This window comes from Ranitomeya imitator, chromosome 2 (assembly GCF_032444005.1).
Source record: "Ranitomeya imitator isolate aRanImi1 chromosome 2, aRanImi1.pri, whole genome shotgun sequence".
In the NCBI taxonomy this organism is placed as follows: Eukaryota; Metazoa; Chordata; class Amphibia; order Anura; family Dendrobatidae; genus Ranitomeya; species Ranitomeya imitator.
In genome coordinates this window covers 623,177,071-623,200,691 of record NC_091283.1, presented here as the reverse complement: position 1 = coordinate 623,200,691, position 23,621 = coordinate 623,177,071, and the positions used below count along the sequence as shown (strand labels likewise).

Genomic DNA, 23,621 nt, shown 5'->3' with positions numbered 1-23,621 from the left:
TAAGCATTCCAATGTCCCCAAATAATAAAAGTACGTATAAATAATAAGACCACCATAAACATATGGGAAAAGTCAATTATTAACTATATTGCCTAGGATGACTGTTTTAAGAGCGGGTACATTAAAATGTGAAAGGTGCTAATGTTTTCAGGGTTTTTTTGTTTAAGGGCTCATACTTACTTGCGTGAAATACGGCCGAGTCTCGCATGGTAAATCCCGACTCTGCCGCCGGCACTTGGGAGCGGAGCGTGCAGCTCCATGTATTGATATGCAGTTGCACGCTCCGCTCTGGAGTGCCGGCGGCAGAGCCGGGTTTTAACACGCGAGACTCGCACGTATTTCACGCAAGTATGAGCCCTAATAATTTCAAAACGTAGTGACCTAAATTTATTATTATAGATGTTTTCCGACACAGAAATACATTTTTCTTAAGAATTGATGGTTTTAAAATAATAAACAAAGGCAAATTCAAATTCCTGCACCCCCAAATATTCAGCCCAGGCAAGTCGAAGTGGTTAGGTGATTAGAAGAGTGCGTCATCAGATGTTTCTCCTAGACTCTCGATCTCTGCAGCCAATTACAGGCCTGTGACTTCCAAATGGAGTAGACATTGCTTCTGGGCCTGGCACAGACCTCACGAGTGGCCTGTGCTGGATTCTTGGAGGGATAAGGGGGGGCACCTGAAGGTGAGAATGTCTCCATTTATTACTATAAAATCTTCCATCCTTTTAAAAAAGAAAAGTGTATTTTGTGGTCAGATAATTATTTTAATGTAAAGTACAATGTGTCATAAAATAACCATAAAGAGGATACATAAAGGTATTCCAAACTTATTATTATGTAAAGTGACACATGCCAGATTTGTAGGTTTTCTTTGCGTAAAATTGGATTTTTGTTTTTTTCAGTTCTGATGATTTTATATAGATGTAAAAACTTAGAAGTAGGACAAAGTGGCAAGTATCGACTTTTATTTTAAGGAGGTGCGGTGTATCTGATCTGTTTCGGCTACTGCTTCAGTCACGAATATCAATGGTTATGTATTTTTCTCCAAAATTTCACATACATAAAGTAACCTGTGTTTATAAATGCTGAACGGAACTTGGACAAAGTGCTAAGTGTCTACTTAAAAAAATAATTATATATATATAGCAATTTAATATTCAGTGATTTATGTTTTAATATTTATGTGTCAAAAGTGAGAATATTGTGCTGATTACCACAGGCGCAAACTGTTGATAAATCCCTGGCAGCGTAAAGGTTAATCTATTTCCACTAAGATAATATTGCTGTGGTTAGTGCATAAGAGTATTTCATAAACCAGTAGTGCTGGTTATGAAAAAAACAAAACAAAATTGTGAGACTGGAAACACTGGTGGCGTGGAAAACTTCAGAGAAGGCCGCCTTATACAGACCACTAAATGCATTGGTAATGTATGCAGTGGGGGCATTCATCAGATAAAATGTAGGATATTGGTCGCACCGGTCACATTCCACTTGACTTCTTTTAAAGATGATGAGTCCACTTCAGGTGCCAAGAATGAAGATCGGGTTGTACTAGTATATAAAGAGCCTGAAGGTGATGGATAGGAGAGGGTACAGGCATCATATGGTTTAAAGGGGTTCTTCATCTTGTGCAATCAGTACATGTTAGAAGGGTTTCTGATGCCAATATTTCCCCCTGCTTCGACCCCAAGTGATCAGCAGCCATTAGATGTTTTTCTTGCATATGTCTCCTGGTACTGTAAGTGAGGACCATACTCTGCATCACTGTGTATGGTGCTTGTATCTGCTGGACTCTGCTATTTAGAACAATTTGGGAGAATATCGTGTATTAATAGTTCTGAGCACCAAAATTAGACCACAGGATTGCGGAAGACAGTTGTTAGGTGAGGGAAGGGCAGGGTATAACTGAACGCACCTAGTCATTACTGTTGCTTCCTCTAGACAGTTCACTGGCTGGCCACCCGAAGTATACATTATAGATCAAAGAAGAAATCCATATAAACCAAACTAGAGCGACAACAAAAAAGCTGTCCAACCCTTAACCTCTTCATCCCACAGCCTGTTTTCACCTTCATGACCAGGCCAAATTTTACAATTCTGACCATCGTCAATTTATGTGGTAACAACTCTGGAAAGCTTCCACATATCCCAATGATTTTGGGAATGTGTTTTTCGTGACACAATACACATTATGGTAGTGGTAAATTTAGGTCGATATTTTTGACGTTTACTTGGGATAATATTGTAATTTTGCAAAAAGTTTTAAAATTGCAATTTTCAAACTTTGAATTTTTATGCCCTTAAAGCAAATCTGTCATCAGGATTTTGTTAATTAAACTAGAGACAATGTTAGGTTGGCAGTGTTAAACTGATTAAAATTATACCTGGGGTGAATAAATCAATCTTGTGGTTCTTGTGTAAACAGTGTTAGAAGTTTTCAGTCAATCATATGCCCGTGCTCCGGGGTGGGACTGTAGACAGAGTCTTATCTTCCTACTCTAAGCCAGAGAAACCAAGGAAAGACCTGCCCACAGGCCGCCCCGAAGCACAAACATGTTCCTCATCATAGAGACAGACTGTTTGTGCTCTGGGGCAGGAATGTAGGCAGAATCTTATCTTCCTGCTCTGAGCTAGAAAAACCAAAGAAAGACCTGCCCACAGACAGTCTGTCTCTATGACGAGAAACATGTATGTGCTTCGGGGTGGCCTGTGGGCAGGTCTTTCCTTGGTTTTTCTGGCTTAGAGCAGGAAGATAAGACTACAGTCCTGCCCCAGACCATGAGCATATCATTGACTGAAAATTTCTAACCCTGATTACACAAGAACCACAAGATGGATTTCTTCAGCCCAGGTATCATTTTAACCCCTTCCTAACATGTGCCGTACTAGTACTGCACTGCGGTTCCCGCAAACCGCAGTACTAGTACGCGGCCTCACGCTGAGCGCCGCGGCAATCGCGTGCAGGTGTCAGCTGTATATGACAGCTGACACCCGGCAGCAATGCCCACGATCGGCGCTAGCAGTAGTGACAGCGACATAGAGGGGGCATCGCGCAGGGACGGGGGCTCACTGCACTCTCCCACCGGAACAACGCGAAGCGATCGCGTTGTTCTGGTGTTCCGGAAGGAGTCCCCAGATCCAAGATGGCCGCGGGACTCCTTCCGGGTCATGAAGTGAGGTGACTAGCCGGCGCTGCTCAGAGCAGGTGCCGGAAAGCCTCATGCACTGCCTGTCAGATCGCTGATCTAACGCAGTGCTATGAAAGTGTCAGATCAGCGATCTGATCTAATATAGTGATGTCCCACCCTGGGACAATGTTAGAAAAAAAAAATAAAATCCCCAAATAAGGAAAAAAAAAATTCCTAATAAATCTATAACTGCAGCAACATGACAACCTCTGTAATTTAGTTAGCAAAATCCTGCCAGGTTTGCCTTAAGCCAGAAAGTTATATCACACAAATAGTTAATAAATAACATTTCCCACATGTCTACTTTACATCAGCGCAATTTTTGAAACATAATCTGTTTTAGAAAGTTAGAAGGTTTAAAAGTTGACCAGCAATTTCTCATTTTTACAACGCCATTTTTTTTAGGGATGTGGTCTAAATACCCAAGTGTGACACCATTCTAAAAACTGCACCCCTCAATGTGCTCAAAACCACATTCAAGATGTTTATTAACCCTTTAGGTATTCGATAGGAATTTTTGGAATGTTTAAAAAAAAAAAATGAACGTTTAACTTTTTTTCACAAAAAATTTACTTCAGCTCCAATTTGGGCGCATGGCAGAGCTCGGAAGGGAAGGAGCGCCGTTTGGAATGCAGGCTTAGATGGATTGGTCTGCATGCATCACGTTGCATTTGTAGAGCCCCTGATGTACCTAAACAGTAGAACCCCCCCACAAGTGACCCCACATTGGAAACTAGACCCCCCAATGAACTTATCTAGATGTGTTGTGAGAACTGTGAACCCCCAAGTGTTTCACTACAATTTATAACGCAGAGCCGTGAAAATAAAGAATCATTTTTTCCCACAAAAATGATTTTTTAGCCCCCCAAATTTTTATTTTCCCAAGGGTAATCAGAGAAATTGGACCCCAAAAGTTGTTGTCCAATTTGTCCTGAGTACACTGATACCCCATATGTTGGGGTAAACCCCTGTTTTGGCGCACGGGAGAGCTCGGAAGGGAAGGAGCACTGTTTTACTTTTTCAACGCAGAATTGGCTGGAATTGAGATCGGACGCCATGTCGAGTTTGGAGAGCCCCTGATGTGCCTAAACAGTGGAAACCCCCCAATTCTAACAGAAACCCTTAGCCTCAACCCTAACCCTAGCCCCAACCATAACCCTAACTTTAGCCCCAACTCTAACTGTAGCCCCAACCCTAACTGTAGCCCTAACCCTAACTTAGAATTTTCATCCCGGCAGCTGAATGATTTACAGCTATTAGTCAGCTTGATTACATGTTGGGGTTTCCTAGCAATCAGGCAACCCCCACATGTACTCAGCCTCGCTAGTAGCAACACAGGTGCAAAATACCAGATCAACAGCCACTCTCCACATACCCACTCCTGGAGGGGGTGACTGCCCAGTATACAATTGCACAATAAAGGCCCACATAGGGCGCTGTTCACACAATGGTACTGCATAGTGTCTGGTTCACCACAGGGGATCTGTTATGTTTGCTAATGACAGGTGTTATGAAGGCAATCCAGAAACACAGTGTGCTTAGCGATCAGAGCACACACAGTGATCTGACAAATACCCAAAAATACAAGAACGAGCTCTGAGACGTGGAAACTCTGTAGACTGCACACCTGATCCTATCCTAAACACAACTAAAAGCGGCTGTGGATTGCGCCTAACAACTACCTAGGCAACTCGGCACAGCCTAAGAAACTAGCTAGCCTGAAGATAGAAAAATAGGCCTGACTTGCCCCAGAGAAATTCCCCAAAGGAAAAGGCAGCCCCCCACATATAATGACTGTGAGTAAGATGAAAAGACAAAACGTAGGGATGAAATAGATTCAGCAAAGTGGGGCCCGATATTCTAGGACAGAGCGAGGACAGTAAAGCGAACTTTGCAGTCTACAAAAAACCCTAAAGCAAAACCACGCAAAGGGGGCAAAAAAAACCCACCGTGCCGAACTAACGGCACGGCGGTACACCCTTTGCGTCTCAGAGCTTCCAGCAAAACAAAAGACAAGCTGGACAGAAAAAAAGCAACAAAAAAGCAAAAAGCACTTAGCTATACAGAGCAGCAGGTCACAGGAACAATCAGGAGAAGCTCAGATCCAACACTGAAACATTGACAAGGAGCAAGGATAGCAGCATCAGGCGGAGTTAAGTAATGAAGCAGTTAACGAGCTCACCAGAACACCTGAGGGAGGAAGCTCAGAAGCTGCAGTACCACTTGTGACCACAGGAGTGAATTCAGCCACAGAATTCACAACAGGGATCACTGCTGACTCTTTCTGTGAGGTAGAACATTTCACTGCCAGTTTTTAATCAGTTTTACCTCAAATAAAGGATCAGATGTGATCCCATGCTGTAATGTCTGTATATCTTTTTGCTCCCCCCCTTCCCATTAGCTATGGTATGATCAGACCATGTCCTGCACGGTCAGACACAGCCAATACACAGCAGGGGTACATTAATATTACCTTGGGACAGGAACTTTTTTTAAAACACGTCCAGTTGTGGAACTTATTATTATTATTATTGTTCAAAGACCTATTGATTAAAATTAACTTTGTTCGTAGGAAAACCCCTTTAACCCCTTTTCCCCCAAGGGTGGTTTGCACGTCAGTGACCAGGCCAATTTTTACAATTCTGACCACTGTCCCTTTATTAGGTTATAACTCTGGAACGCTTCAACGGATCTCGGTGATTCTGACACTGTTTTCTCGTGACATATTGTACTTCATGATAGTGGTAAAATTTCTTTGATGTTACCTGCGTTTATTTATGAAAAAAATGGAAATTTGGCGAAAATTTTAAAAATTTCGAAATTTTCCAACTTTGAATTTTTATGCAATTACATCACAGAGATATGTCACACAAAATACTTAATAAGTAACATTTCCCACATGTCTACTTTACATCAGCATAATTTAGGAACAAATTTTTTTTTTTGTTAGGGAGTTATAAGGGTTAAAAGTTGACCAGCAATTTCTCATTTTTACAACACCATTTTTTTTTAGGGACCACATCTCATTTGAAGTCATTTAGAGGGGTCTATATGATAGAAAATACCCAAGTGTGACACCATTCTAAAAACTGCACCCCTCAAGGTGCTCAAAACCACATTCAAGAAGTTTATTAACCCTTCAGGTGTTTCACAGGAATTTTTGGAATGTTTAAATAAAAATGAACATTTAACTTTTTTTCACAAAAAAATTACTTCAGCTCCAAATTGTTTTATTTTACCAAGGGTAACAGGAGAAAATGGACCCCAAAAGTTGTTGTACAATTTGTCCTGAGTACGCGGATACCCCATAAGTGGGGGTAAACCACTGTTTGGGCGCATGGGAGAGCTCGGAAGGGAAGGAGCGCCGTTTGACTTTTCAATGCAAAATTGACAGGAATTGAGATGTGACGCCTTGTTGCGTTTGGAGAGCCACTGATGTGCCTAAACATTGAAACCCCCCAAAAGTGACACCAATTTGGAAAGTAGACTCTCTAAGGAACTTATCTGGATGTGTGGTGAGCACTTTGACCCACCAAGGGCTTCACAGAAGTTTATAATGCAGAGCCGTAAAAATAAAACAAACATTTTTTCGCACAAAAATTATTTTTTAGCCCCCAGTTTTGTATTTTCCCGAGGGTAACAGGAGAAATTTGACTCCAAAAGTTGTTGTCCAATTTGTCTTGAGTACGCTGATACCCCACATGTGGGCGGGAATCACCGTTTGGGCGCATGGGAGGGCTCAGAAGGGAAGGAGTGCCATTTGGAATGCAGACTTAGATGGAATGGTCTGCAGGCGTCACATTGCGTTTGCAGAGCTCCTAATGATGTACCTAAACAGTAGAAACCCCCCACAAGTGACACCATTTTGGAAAGTAGACCCCCTAAGGAACTCATCTAGATGTGTTGTGAGAGCTTTGAACCCCCAAGTGTTTCACTACAGTTTATAACGCAGAGCCGTTCAAAGAAAAAAAAATTTTTTCCCACAAAAATTTTTTTTTTTGCCCCCAGTTTTGTATTTTTCCAAGGGTAACAGGAGAAATTGGACCCTAAATTTTGTGGTCCAATTTGTCCTGAGTACGCTGATACCAGATATGTGGGGGGGGGGGGACCACCGTTTGAGCGCATGGCAGAGCTCGGAAGAGAAGGAGCATCATTTGGAATGCAGACTTGGATTGGTCTGCAGGCGTCACATTGCGTTTGCAGAGCCCCTAATGTACCTAAACTGTAGAAACCCCCCACAAGTGACCCCATATTGGAAACTAGACCCCCCCAAGGAACTTATCTAGATGTGTTGTGAGAACTTTGTACCCCCAAGTGTTTCACTACAGTTTATAACGCAGGGTAACAGGAGAAATTGGACCCCAAAAGTTGTTGTCCAATTTGTCCTGAGTACGCCGATACCCCATATGTTGGGTTAAACCCCTGTTTGGGCACACGGGAGAGCTCGGAAGGGAAGGAGCACTGTTTTAGTTTTTCAACGCAGAATTGGCTGGAATTGAGATCGGACGCCATGTCGCATTTGGAGAGCCCTGATGTGCCTAAACAGTGGAAACCCCCCAATTATAATTCTTTTTTGCAAAGCATGTTCTAATCTTCTTCTTGGACCAGCACTCCTCCCATTTGGCTCAGGTGATTTTAATTAGCAGGAGACTGCAAAGTAAGGGGTCTAGCTCATTTTGGCTCTCACTGAAGAGCTGGAGGAAGGTGAGTTTAAGTGCTCCTTTCATTTTGGTGTTGGTGCTGTGTGGCGGCCATTGTTGCTGTGGCTTTGTGTTGGTGGGGCGGCGCGGTCTGGAGTCTTGGGGACTCAGTCTTGCAGCATGGGTGCTGTGGGGCAACAGGCCGTCCGCCCTGCTGGTGCATGGCCGCTGTGGCGGTGGGTGCCGCACGGCTCCGCTCCGTTAGGGCGATAGGACCCACTACGAGGTTTGCCGTGAAGGGGCAGTGGGCTTCATACAGTCTGATCAGAATGTTAAACTGAAAACCTCATATTCAGTTATATTAATTTTTGCCTAGCGGCTTTAGATCAACGTATGATTTTGGGATATGCGGTTCATGCGCTTGTTTTTTTTTTTCTTTTATAACTGAAACACTAATGCAAACACACCCCTAACCCTAATCCCAATGGTAACCCTAACCACACCTCTAACCCAGACACACCCCTAACCCTAATCCCAACCCTATTCCCAACCGTAAATGTAATCCAAACCCTAACCCTAACTTAAGCCCCAACCCTAACTGTAGCCTTAACCCTAGCCCTAACCCTAGCCCTAACCCTAATGGGAAAATGGAAATAAATACATTTTTTTAATTTTTTTATTTTTCCCTAACTAAGGGGGTGATTTACTTTTATAGCGGGTTAATTAGCAGATTTTTATGATTGGCAGCAGTCACACTGAAAGATGCTTTTTATTGCAAGAAATATTTTTTGCGTTACCACATTTTGAGAGCTATAATTTTTCCATATTTGAGTCCACAGAGTCATGGGAGGTCTTGTTTTTTGCGGGACGAGTTAATGTTTTTATTGGTAACATTTTCGGGCATGTGACATTTTTTGATCGCTTTTTATTCCGATTTTTGTGAGGCAGAATGACCAAAAACCAGCTATTCATGAACTTCTTTTGGGGGATGTGTTTATACCGTTCCGCGTTTGGTAAAATTGATAAAGCAGTTTTATTCTTCGGGTCAGTACGATTACTGACGTGCAGTACGATTTATACCATTTTTTTATGTTTTGGCGCTTTTATACGATAAAAACTATTTTATAGAAAAAATAATTATTTTTGCATCGCTTTATTCTGAGGACTATAACTTTTTTATTTTTTTGCTGATGATGCTGTGTGGCGGCTCGTTTTTTGTGGGACAAGATGACGTTTTCAGCGGTACCATGGTTATTTATATCCGTCTTTTTGATCGCGTGTTATTTCACTTTTTGTTTGGCGGTATGAGAATAAAGCTTTCTTTTTTGCCTTTTTTTTACGGTGTTCACTGAAGGGGATAACTAGTGATATAGTTTTATAGGTGGGGTCATTACGGACGCGGCGATACTAAATATGTGTACTTTTATTGTTTTTTTTAAATTTAGATAAAGAAATGTATTTATAGGAACAATATTTTTTTGGGGGGGAATTTTTTTCGAATTTTTTTAATTTTTTTTTACACATTGGAATATTTTTTTTTTACACTATAACATTGCCCCGGGGGGGGAGGGGGGCCTAATGTTATAGTGTAAGATCGCTGATCTGACACTTTACTGTGCAGTGTGTCAGATCAGCGATCTGACATGCACAGCTCCAGGCTTCACAGTGCCTGCTCTGAGCAGGCGCTGTGAAGCCACCTCCCTCCCTGCAGGACCCGGATGCTGCGGCCATCTTGGATCCGGGCCTGCAATGAGGAAGAGGAGGTAAGAGACCCCGCAGCAACGTGAGTCTCATTGAAGCCCGCAGGGAGCCCCCTCCCTGCGCGATGCTTCCCTATACCGCCGGCACACCGTGATCATGTTTGATCGCGGTGTGCCGGGGGTTAATGTGCCGGGGGCGGTCCGTGACCGCTCCTGGCACATAGTGCCGGATGTCAGCTGCGATAGGCAGCTGACAAGTGGCCGATCACTATGATGTACTATCCCGTCAAGAGTCAGATAGTCCCAGGTCACCTCGATGGGATAGTACGTCCAAGGTCAGAAAGGCGTTAAGCAAATTGGAATTAAAATCTTTAAATTTTATACTTTTTACCACAAAAATGTCGCTTCAGCCCCACATTTTGTATTTTCTCATGGGTAACAGGAGAAAATAGAAAGTACAATTTGTTGTGCAATTTCTCCTGCGTACGCCAATACCCCATATGCTGGAGAACTACTGTCAGGGTACACGGCAGGGCTTGGAATGGGGAAGAGCACTGCCTGACTTTTGGAGTTCAAAATTCTGTGATGTAATGTCTTGATTAGATTGCGGATGCCATGTCGCATTTGCCAAGCCTCTGATAATAATAATAATCTCTATTTTTGATAATAATAATAATAATAATTTTTATTTATATAGCGCCAACATATTCCGCAGCGCTTTACAAATTATAGAGGGGACTTGTACATACAATAGACATTACAGCATAACAGAAATACAGTTCAAAACAGATATCAAGAGGAGTGAGGGCCCTGCTCGTAAGCTTACAAACTATGAGGAAAAGGGGAGACACGAGAGGTGGATGGTAACAATTGCTATAGTTATTCGGACCAGCCATAGTGTAAGGCTTGGGTGTTCATGTAAAGCTGCATGAACCAGTTAATTAATTTTTTTTTTTTTTTTTTTTTAATATAGGCCACACAGGGATCGTTAGGTTAATGCATTGAGGCGGTAGGCCAGTCTGAACAAATGAGTTTTTAGGGCACGCTTAAAACTGTGGGGATTGGGGATTAATCGTATTATCCTAGGTAGTGCATTCCAAAGAATCGGCGCAGCACGTGTAAAGTCTTGGAGACGGGAGTGGGAGGTTCTGATTATTGAGGATGCTAACCTGAGGTCATCAGCGGAGCGGAGGGCACGGGTAGGGTGGTAGACTGAGACCAGAGAGGAGATGTAGGGTGGTGCTGAGCCATGGAGTGCTTTGTGGATGAGGGTAGTAGTTTTGTACTGGATTCTTGAGTGGATGGGTAACCAGTGTAATGACTGGCACAAGGTAGAGGCATCGGTGTAACGGTTGGTGAGGAATATGATCCTGGCAGCAGCATTCAGGACAGATTGGAGCGGGGAGAGTTTGGTAAGAGGGAGGCCGATTAGTAGAGAGTTACAATAGTCCAGACGAGAATGAATAAGTGAAACAGTAAGAGTTTTTGCAGAGTCGAAAGTAAGAAAAGGGCGAATTCTAGAAATGTTTTTGAGATGCAGGTAAGAAGAGCGAGCCAGTGATCGGATGTGGGGGGTGAATGAAAGGTCAGAATCAAGGATGACCCCAAGGCAGCGGGCATGTTGCTTTGGAGTAATGGTGGAACCGCAAACGGAGATGGCAATGTCAGGCAAAGGTAGGTTAGTAGAGGGAGAAAACACGAGGAGTTCAGTTTTTGACAGGTTTAGTTTCAGATAGAGGGAGGACATGATGCTAGAGACAGCGGTAAGACAATCACTGGTGTTTTCTAATAAGGCAGGCGTGAGATCAGGAGAAGAAGTGTATAGTTGGGTGTCGTCAGCATAGAGATGGTACTGGAAGCCAAATCTACTGATTGTTTGTCCAATAGGGGCAGTATACAAAGAGAAGAGGAGGGGGCCTAGGACTGATCCTTGAGGAACCCCAACAGTAAGGGGAAGGTGAGAGGAGGAGGAACCAGCGAAACATACAGTGAAGGATCGGTCAGAGAGATAGGAGGAGAACCAGGAGAGAACGGTGTCCTTGAGGCCGATGGAGCGGAGCATAGTGAGGAGGAGCTGATGATCCACAGTATCAAATGCTGCAGAGAGATCCAAGAGAATTAGCATGGAGTAGTGACCATTAGATTTAGCTGTTAGTAGGTCATTAGAGACTTTAGTGAGGGCAGTTTCAGTAGAGTGTAAAGAGCGGAAACCAGATTGAAGAGGGTCGAGAAGAGAGTTATCTGAGAGATAGCGGGTAAGACGGGAGTGGACCAGGCGTTCGAGGAGTTTAGAGATGAAGGGAAGATTAGAGACAGGTCTATAATTAGCGGCACAGTTTTGGTCGAGGGATGGTTTTTTAAGTAATGGATGTATGATGGCATGCTTAAATGAGGAGGGAAAAATACCGGAAGTGAGGGAAAGGTTGAATATTTTAGTTAGGTGAGAGGTGACAGCCGGGGAAAGGGACTGGAGGAAATGTGACGGAATGGGGTCACTGGTGCAAGTGGTCGGGCGAGAAGATGCAAGGAGCCTGCTTACTTCTTCTTCTGTAACTGGTTCAAAGTCAGAGAGTGAACTAGATGCAGTGGGGGAGGGAGGACAGTGCATGGTATGAAGAGATTGGGAGATGATTTCCTGTCGAATATGGTCAATTTTTTCTTTGAAGTAATTGGCCAGATTGTCAGCACGGAGATCCGTGGTTGGGGCCTGCGCTCTTGGGTTGAGTAGGGACTGGAACGTGTCAAAGAGACGTTTAGGGTTATTGGACAGGGAGGTGATGAGGGTGTTGAAGTAGGTTTGTTTGGAGAGGTGAAGGGCAGAATTGTATGTCTTTAGCATGAACTTATAATGGATGAAATCTTCGGGTAGATTAGATTTTCTCCACAGACGTTCTGCGCACCTGGAGCACCGCTGCAGGAAACGTGTTTGCAGCGTGTGCCACGGTTGTTGCCGTCTGTGCCGAGTTGTTTTATGTATAGGAGGAGCAGCTTCATCCAGGGCACTTTGCAGGGTTTCATTGTAATGCTTCAGAGCAGAATCAGGACATGAGATGGAGGAGATTGGGGCCAATGAGGACTGCAAGTTCTTCATAAGTTCCTGGGTGTTAATGGCCTGTATGTTTCTATAAGTGTGGAAAGTGGGGGTGACCTGAGCGGGATGGCAGTTCTTGATAGAGAATGAAAGAAGGTGGTGGTCAGAGAGTGGGAGAGGGGAGTTTGTGAAATCATCCACTGAGCAAAGCCGGGAGAAGACCAAGTCAAGGGAGTTTCCATCTTCATGTGTTGGCGAGTTAGTATGCTGCGAGAGGCCGAAAGAGGAGGTTAGAGCCAAAAGGTGAGAAGCAGATGGGGAGAGGGGAGAGGCAATAGGGATGTTGAAATCACCCATGATAAGGGTGGGGGTGTCACAGGAAAGAAAGTGTGGAAGCCAGGTGGCAAAATGATCCAGGAACTGATGAGAGGGGCCGGGAGGACGATACACCACCACCACTCGCATGGAGAAGGGGACGTAGAGTCTGACCACATGGACCTCAAAGGAAGGGAAGACAAGTGAGGGTACTTGGGGGATAACTTGGAAAGTACATTTTGGTGAAAGGAGCAGACCAACGCCTCCACCTGCTCTGTTGTCCGATCTTGGGGTATGAGAAAAGTGTAGTGCACCATATGAAAGAGCAGCAGCAGCGGTGGTGTCTGACTGCTGGATCCAGGTTTCAGTAAGAGCCAGGAGGTTAAGAGAATTAGAAAGGAAGAAGTCATGGATGAAGGAGAGTTTATTACACACAGAGCGAGAATTCCAAAGGGCACAATTCAAAGAGACAGAAGGCATGCAGGGAATATTAATAAGGTTAGAGGGGTTTCTGGGTGTAGCAATTGGGAGGTTTGACTGGCTATAACATGGGGGGCCGGGGTTTGGAGAGATGTCTCCAGCAACTAGGAGGAGGAGGATCGAAAGAGTGAGCAGATGGTTAAGTGATTTGTGAGAGCGTCTCTTGTGTTGGATGGTGGGACTGAATGGATCTGCGCTGCTAAGCAATGTGAACAGAGCATGAGTGCTATACATAGGAGAGGCAAGGATGATGTACCTAAACAGTGGCAACTCTCCCACAAATTACCCCATTTTGAAAACTACACATCTTGAGGAATTCATCTTCATCTAAGGGTGTAAGTTAGCATTTTTAAACCTCAGGCGATTCAAAGCACTGTATAACATTAGGATGAGTACATGGAAAATTACCATTTTTCCGCTAAAATGTTGCTTTCACCCAACGTTTAACATTTTCTGAAGGGATAATGGGAGAAAACGAACATTAAAATTTATTGTGCAATTTCTTCTGAGTAAACCCCATATGTGGTCAAAAACTACTTTTGAGGCACAGTGCAAAGCTCAGAAGGGAAGAGGTAACATATTGGAGTTCAGATTTAGCTGGACTGGTTTTTGAGGGTGCCTTGTCACATTGGCAGAGCCCCTGAGGTGCCAGATCAGCAGTTCCCCATAAGTGACTACACCCTTCAATGAATTCATTTAGGGGTGCAGTGATCATATTGACACCATGGGTGTGTCACAGAATTTTATATTTTTGAGCGGAAAAAAATAATTATATTTTTACCACAAAAATGTTGTTTTCGCTCAAGATTTTACATTTTCACACAGGAAAATGGGTAAAAATGGCACCAAAATTTGTCACACAATTTCTGCTTATATCGATTGCAGCATTTAGGGGGGTTAAATGGCCCGGGGCGGTGCTATTACTTGCTGGGCTCCCGGGAACAATAGTGCGGGCACTGCTCCTGTGACCGTGCGATCGCCATGACATACACTTAAGTCATAAGTCATGAAGGGGTTAAGAAAAGTCTGTGCATCTGATTTGGAAGGCGTGCACTATCATGTAGTCATATCCCGTAAGGCACATCCTATCCACTCTGCAGTAATGGCCCTAATCACCTATCAGGGTTTTGGGAAGTTAGACAACAAGTGAACACTGCAATGTTGATCATATTGGTTTCCAGACATATTACCAAGACTCATTTACAGTAAGGAAAATGCTGAAAATTATTATTATTAAGGGGAAAAGATTAAGTCTTCCTTGTAAGACTGTGCATGCAGAGATAGCGGTCAATCACTAGTAAGACTGCCCACAGGGATGTTAATGAATATAATACAAATTATACTGAATCTTTTCCCACAAACCTCTATATCATTCTGTTCAGCTTCTCCTGGTCTATAACATGGTGACAACAGATCGAACTGCAGGGACAACATCACAGGTTCCCTTTTATGGACTTCCATTCACTAGTGATTTGGTAAAATTTAGGGACAAAACACCCTAGCACACCAATGTATAATCCATACATACCTTTTGGACATTACATAACTCTGCAGAGAGTCGGGTGTTTCTCTTTTCGGATTCCATAAGTTGCTCCTGTAAAGTGAGGACATTGTATGTGTAGATTAGAGCTCCCTTATACTCTGTAAAGAGAAAACGGCAATGTGGCAGCACTATGGGAATGCACTTGTGCTTTAGACTACTGTATGGCACCTGCCATTTTTCCCATTTACCACCTACAGTACCTTCAGAGATTTTATCTGGGTGTAGACGTCGTCCTTGTCACTCTCCAGCTTATTTATGTCACTCTTGTCGGAGAGGTCACACGCCTGTATCTAAAATATAATCATGTTAAAAAATTTAGGGTCATATTTTTCAATTCTTGTCTTCTTTCCGACAAATTTATATTACATATTCAGAAACGGCTGGTATATGTATACATTCACAGCCAAAAGTGTTGGCACCCTTGAAATTGTCCCAGAAAATGAAGTATTTCTCCCAGAAAATTATTGCAATTACCCATGTTTTGTGATACATGTTTATTTCCTTTGTGTGTATTAGAACAACATAAAAAAAGAGAAAAAAAGGCAAATTGGACATAATGTCACAAAAAATCCCCAAAATGGGCCAAACAAAATTGGCACCCTCAACTTAATATTTGGTTGCAGACCCTTTGGAATAAATAACTGCAATTTATCACTTCCTATAATCATCAAGAAGCTTCTTACACCTCTCAGCTGGAATTTTGAACTACTTTTCTTTTGCAAACCACTCCAGATTGCTCATATTTGAAAGGTGCCTTCTCCCAAGAGCAATTTTAAAATCTCTTTATGGGTGTTCAATGGGACTTAGATCTGGACTCATTGCTGGACACTTCAGAACTCTCCAGTGCTTTGTTTCCATCCATTTCTGGGTGCCTCAAATATGCTTGGTATCATTGTTGTCACGACTCTGTTGTCATGTGTCCCTGGACCATGGGCTTCTTCCTTGTCCCTAACGCTATGGGCGCCCTAGCTCTCCCTATTTTCCTGGTTACTTCTGATGGTGAAGATGCTGTGGCCACGTACCTTGCCTTAGCTCCTGAATCCTCCCTCAGTATGTACCCTTCCCCACCCAGGGAAGAGGGGAGTAGTAGTATACCATGGTATACCAACCAGACTAACAAGATAGTACAAATAGGGGTAACACAAAATACCAAACATACAAATATAATCACATATCTAACAGAGGAATGCACAGGAGAGTGCAGGATGAGGATAAACCAAAGTAGGGGAAGAAAGAGAATTAATCATGCACTCAAAACCTAGCAATAGTCACAGATAAACCAACCAAACGCCTTCTCCTACAATAACCAACAACCTCCAGCCATGCAGCATAAGCTAGCTTAGACAATGAGTGCAGCCAGGCCCTAGATTATATAGGAGATGGAAGTGGCTAACAGTGCACAGCTGAAAGCTTTAGTTCCAGGAGCAAACAGCAAATTAACCCCTGCACTTCCAAGATAAATTTACACTGTTTAACCCCTTCATGACCCAGCCTATTTTGACCTTAAAGACCTTGCCGTTTTTTGCAATTCTGACCAGTGTCCCTTTATGAGGTAATGACTCAGGAACGCTTCAACGGATCCTAGCGGTTCTGAGATTGTTTTTTCGTGACATATTGGGCTTCATGTTAGTGGTAAATTTAGGTCAATAAATTCTGCGTTTATTTGTGATAAAAACGGAAATTTGGCGAAAATTTTGAAAATTTCGCAATTTTCACATTTTGAATTTTTATTCTGTTAAACCAGAGAGATATGTGACACAAAATAGTTAATAAATAACATTTCCCACATGTTTACTTTACATCAGCACAATTTTGGAAACAAAATTTTTTTTTGTTAGGAAGTTATAAGGGTTAAAATTTGACCAGCGATTTGTCATTTTTACAACGAAATTTACAAAACCATTTTTTTTAGGGACCACCTCACATTTGAAGTCAGTTTGAGGGGTCTATATGGCTGAAAATACCCAAAAGTGACACCATTCTAAAAACTGCACCCCTCAAGGTACTCAAAACCACATTCAAGAAGTTTATTAACCCTTCAGGTGCTTCACAGCAGCAGAAGCAACATGGAAGGAAAAAATGAACATTTAACTTTTTAGTCACAAAAATTATCTTTTAGCAACAATTTTTTTATTTTCCCAATGGTAAAAGGAGAAACTGAACCACGATAGTTGTTGTCCAATTTGTCCTGAGTACGCTGATACCTCATATGTGGGGGTAAACCACTGTTTGGGCGCACGGCAGGGCTTGGAAGGGAAGGAGCGCCATTTGACTTTTTGAATAAAAAATTGGCTCCACTCTTTAGCGGACACCATGTCACGTTTGGAGAGCCCCCGTGTGCCTAAAAATTGGAGCTCCCCCACAAGTGACCCCATTTTGGAAACTAGACGCCCCAAGGAACTTATCTAGATGCATAGTGAGCACTTTGAGCCCCCAGGTGCTCCACAAATTGATCCGTAAAAATGAAAAAGTACTTTGTTTTCACAAAAAAATTCTTTTAGCCTCAATTTTTTCATTTTCACATGGGCAACAGGATAAAATGGATCCTAAAATGTGTTGGGCAATTTCTCCTGAGTACACCAATACCTCACATGTGGGGGTAAACCACTGTTTGGGCACATGGTAAGGCTCGGAAGGGAAGGAGCGCCATTTGACTGAAAAATTATTTCCATCGTTAGCGGACACCATGTCGCGTTTGGATAGCTACTGTGTGCCTAAACATTGGCGCTCCCCCACAAGTGACCCCCTATGGAACTTATTTAGATGCCTAGTGAGCACTTTAAACCCTCAGGTGCTTCACAAATTGATCTGTAAAAATGAAAAAGTACTTTTTTTTCACAAAAAAATTCTTTTCGCCTCAATTTTTTCATTTTGACATGGGCAGTAGGATAAAATGGATCATAAAATTTGTTAGGCAATTTCTCCCAAGTACGCCGATATCTCATATGTGGGGGTCAACCACTGTTTGGGCACTCGGCAGGGCTCGGAAGGGAAGGCGCGCCATTTGACTTTTTGAATGGAAAATTAGCTCCAATTGTTAGCGGACACCATGTCGCGTTTGGAGAGCCCCTGTGTGCCTAAACATTGGAGCTCCCCCACAAGTGACCACATTTTGGAAACTAGACCCCCCAAGGAAGTTATCTAGATGCATATTGAGCACTTTAAACCCCCAGGTGCTTCACAGAAGTTTATAACGCAGAGCCATGAAAATAAAAAATAATTTTTCTTTCCTCAAAAATGATTTTTTAGCCTGGAATTTCCTATTTTGCCAAGGATAATAGGAGAAATTGGACCCCAAATATTGTTGTCCAGTTTGTCCTGAGTACGCTGATACCCCATATGTGGGGGTAAACCACTTTTTGGGCGCACGGCAGGGCTCGGAAGGGATGGCACGCCATTTGGCTTTTTAAATGGAAAATTAGCTCCAATCATTAGCGGACACCATGTCACGTTTGGAGAGCCCCTGTGTGCCTAAACATTGGAGATCCCCCAGAAATGACCACATTTTGGAAACTAGACCCCCAAAGGAACTAATCTAGATGTGTGGTGAGGACTTTGAACCCCCAAGTGCTTCACAGAAGTTTATAACGCAGAGCCGTGAAAATAATAAATACATTTTCTTTCCTCAAAAATAATTATTTAGCCCAGAATTTTTTAATTTTCCCAAGGGTAACAGGAGAAATTTGACCCCAAAAGTTGTTGTCCAGTTTCTCCTGAGTACGCTGATACCCCATATGTGGGGGTAAATCACTGTTTGGGCACATGCCGGGGCTCGGAAGTGAAGTAGTGACGTTTTGAAATGCAGACTTTGATGGAATGCTCTGCGGGCGTCACGTTGCGTTTGCAGAGCCCCTGATGTGGCTTAACAGTAGAAACCCCCCACAAGTGACCCCATTTTGGAAACTAGACCCCCAAAGGAACTTATCTAGATGTGTGGTGAGCACTTTGAACCCCCAAGTGCTTCATAGAAGTTTATAATGCAGAGCCATGAAAATAATAAATACGTTTTCTTTCCTCAAAAATAATTATTTAGCCCAGAATTTTTTATTTTCCCAAGGGTTACAGGAGAAATTGGACCCCAAAAGTTGTTGTCCAGTTTCTCCTGAGTACGCTGATACCCCATATGTGGGGGTAAACAACTGTTTGGGCACATGCCGAGGCTCGGAAGTGAAGTAGTGACGTTTTGAAATGCAGACTTTGATGGAATGCTCTGTGGGCGTCACGTTGCGTTTGCAGAGCCCCTGATGTGCCTAAACAGTAGAAACCCCCCACAAGTGACACCATTTTGGAAACTAGACCCCAAAAGGAACTTATCTAGATGTGTGGTGAGCACTTTGAACCCCCAAGTGCTTCACAGAAGTTTATAATGCAGAGCCGTGAAAACAATAAATACGTTTTCTTTCCTCAAAAATAATTATTTAGCCCAGAATTTTTTATTTTCCCAAGGGTTACAGGAGAAATTGGACCCTAAAAGTTGTTGTCCAGTTTCTCCTGAGTACGCTGATACCCCATGTGTGGGGGTAAACTACTGTTTGGGCACACGTCGGGGCTCAGAAGGGAAGTAGTGACTTTTGAAATGCAGACTTTGATGGAATGGTCTGCGGGCGTCACATTGCGTTTGCAGAGCCCCTGGTGTGCCTAAACAGTAGAAACCCCCCACAAGTAACCCCATTTTAGAAACTAGACCCCACAAGGAACTTATCTAGATATGTGGTGAGCACTTTGAACCCCCAAGTGCTTCACAGACGTTTACAACGCAGAGTCGTGAAAATAAAAAATCATTTTTCTTTCCTCAAAAATGATGTTTTAGCAAGCATTTTTTTAGATTCACAAGGGTAACAGGAGAAATTGGACCCCAGAAATTGTTGCGCAGTTTGTCCTGAGTATGCTGATACCCCATATGTGGGGGTAAACCACTGTTTGGGCACACGTCGGGGCTCGGAAGTGAGGGAGCACCATTTGACTTTTTGAATACGAGATTGGCTGGAATCAATGGTGGTGCCATGTTGCGTTTGGAGACCCCTGATGTGCCTAAACAGTGGTAACCCCTCAATTCCACCTCCAACACTAAACCCCCCACACCCCTAACCCTAATCCCAACTGTAGCCATAACCCTAATCACAACACAACCCTAGCCCTAATCACAACCCTAACCACAACCATTCCAACCCTAGCCCTAAGGCTATGTGCCCACGTTGCGGATTCGTGTGAGATATTTCCGCACCATTTTTGAAAAATCCGCGGGTAAAAGGCACTGTGTTTTACCTGCGGATTTTCCGCGGATTTCCAGTGTTTTTTGTGCGGATTTCACCTGCGGATTCCGATTGAGGAACAGGTGTAAAACGCTGCGGAATCCGCACAAAGAATTGACATGCTGCGGAAAATACAACGCAGCGTTTCCGCGCGGTATTTTCCGCACCATGGGCACAGCGGATTTGGTTTTTCATATGTTTACATGGTACTGTAAACTTGATGGAACACTGCTGCGAATCCGCAGCGGCCAATCCGCAGCCAAATCCGCACCGTGTGCACATAGCCTAATTCTAAAGGTATGTGCACACGCTGCGGATCCGCAGCAGTTTCCCATGAGTTTACAGTTCAATGTAAACCTACGGGAAACAAAAATCGCTGTACACATGCTGCGGAAAAACTGCACGGAAACGCAGCGGTTTACATTCCGCAGCATGTCACTTCTTTCTGCGGATTCCACAGCGGTTTTACAACTGCTCCAATAGAAAATCGCAATTGTAAAACCGCAGTGAAATGCGCAGAAAAAAACGCGGTAAATCCGCCATAAATCCGCAGCGGTTTAGCACTGCGGATTTATCAAATCCGCAGCGGAAAAATCCGCAGAGGACCAGAATACGTGTGCACATACCGAAACCCTAACCCTAGCCCTAACCCTACTCCTAACCCTACCCCTAACCCTACCCCTACCCCTACCCCTAACCCTATTCTAACATTATTGGAAAAAAAAAATTTCTTTATTTTTTTATTGTCCCTACCTATGGGGGTGACAAAGGGGGGGGGGTCATTTATTATTTTTTTTATTTTGATCACTGAGATATAATCTATCTCAGTGATCAAAATGCACTTTGGAACGAATCTGCCGGCCGGCAGATTCGGCGGGCGCACTGCGCATGCGCCCGCCATTTTGGAAGATGGCGGCGCCCAGGGAGAAGACGGACAGGACCCCGGCAGGATCGGTAAGTATGATAGGGTGGGGGGGGGACCACGGGGGGGGGGGGGGGATCGGAGCACGGGGGGGGGGGAATCGGAGCGCGGGAGGGGTGGAACGGAGCACGGGGGGCGTGTAACGGAGCACGGGGGCTGTAACGGGGCACGGGGGGCTGTAACGGAGCACGGGGGGGTGTGGATCGGAGTGCAGGGGGGGTGATTGGAGCACGGGGGGGTGATTGGAGCACGGGGGGAGCGGACAAGAGCACGGGGGGGAGCGGAGCACTGGACGGAGGGGAGCCGGAGCAGTGTACCGGCCAGATCGGGGGGCTGGGGGGGCGATCGGGGGGGTGGGGTGGGGGCACATTAGTATTTCCAGCCATGGCCGATGATATTTCAGCATCGGCCATGGCTGGATTGTAATATTTCACCCGTTATAATAGGTGAAATATTACAAATCGCTCTGATTGGCAGTTTCACTTTCAACAGCCAATCAGAGCGATCGTAGCCACGAGGGGGTGAAGCCACCCCCCCCTGGGCTAAACTACCACTCCCCCTGTCCCTGCAGATCGGGTGAAATGGGAGTTAACCCTTTCACCCGATCTGCAGGGACGCGATCTTTCCATGACGCCACATAGGCGTCATGGGTCGGATTGGCACCGATTTTCATGACGCCTACGTGGCGTCATGGGTCGGGAAGGGGTTAATAAGAAGGTGAAGTGCTTTTAATCAGTGCAGGAATTGAAGAAATCCATGCTGTTGTCTTCTGGCTCCTCTCTGTTGCAGTAAACAATTGTCCTGTAGGAAGACCCATGACTTAGGACGCAAACCCAGTTTTCTAACACTGAGCACAACATTGCCACCCAAAATCCGTTGGTAATCTTCAGACTTCGTGATGCCTTGCACACAGTCATGGAACCAAGTGCCAGTGGCAGCAAAATAACCCTAAAAAATCTCTAAACCTCCATCATATTTGATTGTAGGTACGGTGCTCTTTTTTTTGTAAGCCTCATTCCGTTCTTGGTAAACAGTGGAATGATGTGCTTTACCGAAAAACTTTATCTGGGTCTCATTTGTCCATAGGACACTTTCCCAGAAGGATTTTGGCTTATTTAAATAGATTTTAGCAAACTACAGTCTAGCTTTTTTAATGTCTCTCTGTCAGCAGTGGGGTTCTCCTGGGTCTCCTGCCATAGAGTTTCATTTAAATCAAATGTCGACGGATAGTTTGCACTGACACTGATGCACCCTGAGAGCCTGAAAAACCTCAAGATCTCTGGAGATGGACTTATAACCTTGAGACTGTTGACATGTTTCAACAATTTTGGTTCACAAGTCCTCAGACAGTTCTCTCCTCCTCTTTGTGTTCTCCATGCTTAGTGTGACACACAACAACACACAATGCAAATATTGAGTCTACTTCTCCCTTTTATCTGATTTCAGGCTGGATTTTCATATTGCCCACACCTGTTATTTGCCACAGGTGAGTGTAAACAAGCATCACATGCTTGAAACAAAGTTGTTTACCAACATTTTTGGAAAGGTGATAACAATTTTGTGTGAAATGATGTCCACTTTGCCTATTTTTCTCTTTTCTGTGTTGTTCCAACACACACAAAGGAAACAAATATGTGTATAACAAAAAGTGTAATTTCAATAATTTTCTGGGAGAAATACTTCTATTTCTGGAACAATTTCAATGGTGCCAACACTTTTGGCCATGACTGTCTTTTCATGGAATTATTCATTCTCACACACAATATAATAATACTAGACACAACAGACAAGCAGTCATAAGGTCCCATAACAATATATAAAACTTTATTAAATACAAAATATATAATAATACTAGAACTGAAAGTGCCTTAGGCACTAGCCTTGATGTTCTTGCAGTCTATGTGATATTTATCACATCAGCTATGTGTTACTATGCTGATGCAGGGGTGGTTGGTCCTATAAGCCTGTTTTTGTTGTGTGGCCATTGAGTGTGCGCAATGTTCCCCGCATTTACCATTGTACCTTTCAGTTCTAGTATTATTATATACTAGCTGTACTACCCGGCTTCGCCCAGGTTAATAACTGCAGTTAGCAAAATAGAATGTGTTAACAAAAATTTATTCTGCACACAAAAACCACAAAACAAATAGATAGAAATGTAATTATTAAAAGGCAAAAATTAAGCTAATAGAAGCATTTCACAACATATATTTCAACACCAGAGATATTCCACACAGATTTAACTAAATTGGCCAAGTCATGTGAAGTAATCTTCTACTATTTATTTGATAAAACGACATTCTTAGTTTTTCCTTCAGGTGCAAAGACGAACAGATTTTTGGCTGTTCCAACTCTTGAACAGGCCACAAAAAGTTGACCATGAGAAAAGCATGGAGATTGTAAATCGATTCCAACTACTTTCAAGGACTGTCCCTGAGCCTTGTTGATGGACATAGCAAATGCCAGTCGAACAGGAAACTGGAGGCGTTTAAAATCAAAAGGCAAATCAGATGGAATCAGAGGAATTGTTGTAATGAAAACATCTTC

General features: G+C 43.4%; 1 protein-coding gene across 3 annotated transcripts in view; it reads right to left on the bottom strand.

Annotated features, from left to right (window-relative positions):
- The window catches only part of STXBP4 (syntaxin binding protein 4), a 131,906-nt gene that overhangs the window by 15,283 nt on the left and 93,002 nt on the right, over nucleotides 1-23,621 (bottom strand). For all 3 annotated transcript variants that reach the window (XM_069752506.1, XM_069752507.1, XM_069752505.1), the window contains 2 exons: nucleotides 15,101-15,190; nucleotides 14,886-14,951 (listed from right to left, as the gene is read on the bottom strand). In XM_069752506.1, coding sequence (XP_069608607.1) covers nucleotides 14,886-14,951; nucleotides 15,101-15,190 — 156 coding nt within the window. The remainder of the gene's footprint in view (nucleotides 1-14,885; nucleotides 14,952-15,100; nucleotides 15,191-23,621) is intronic.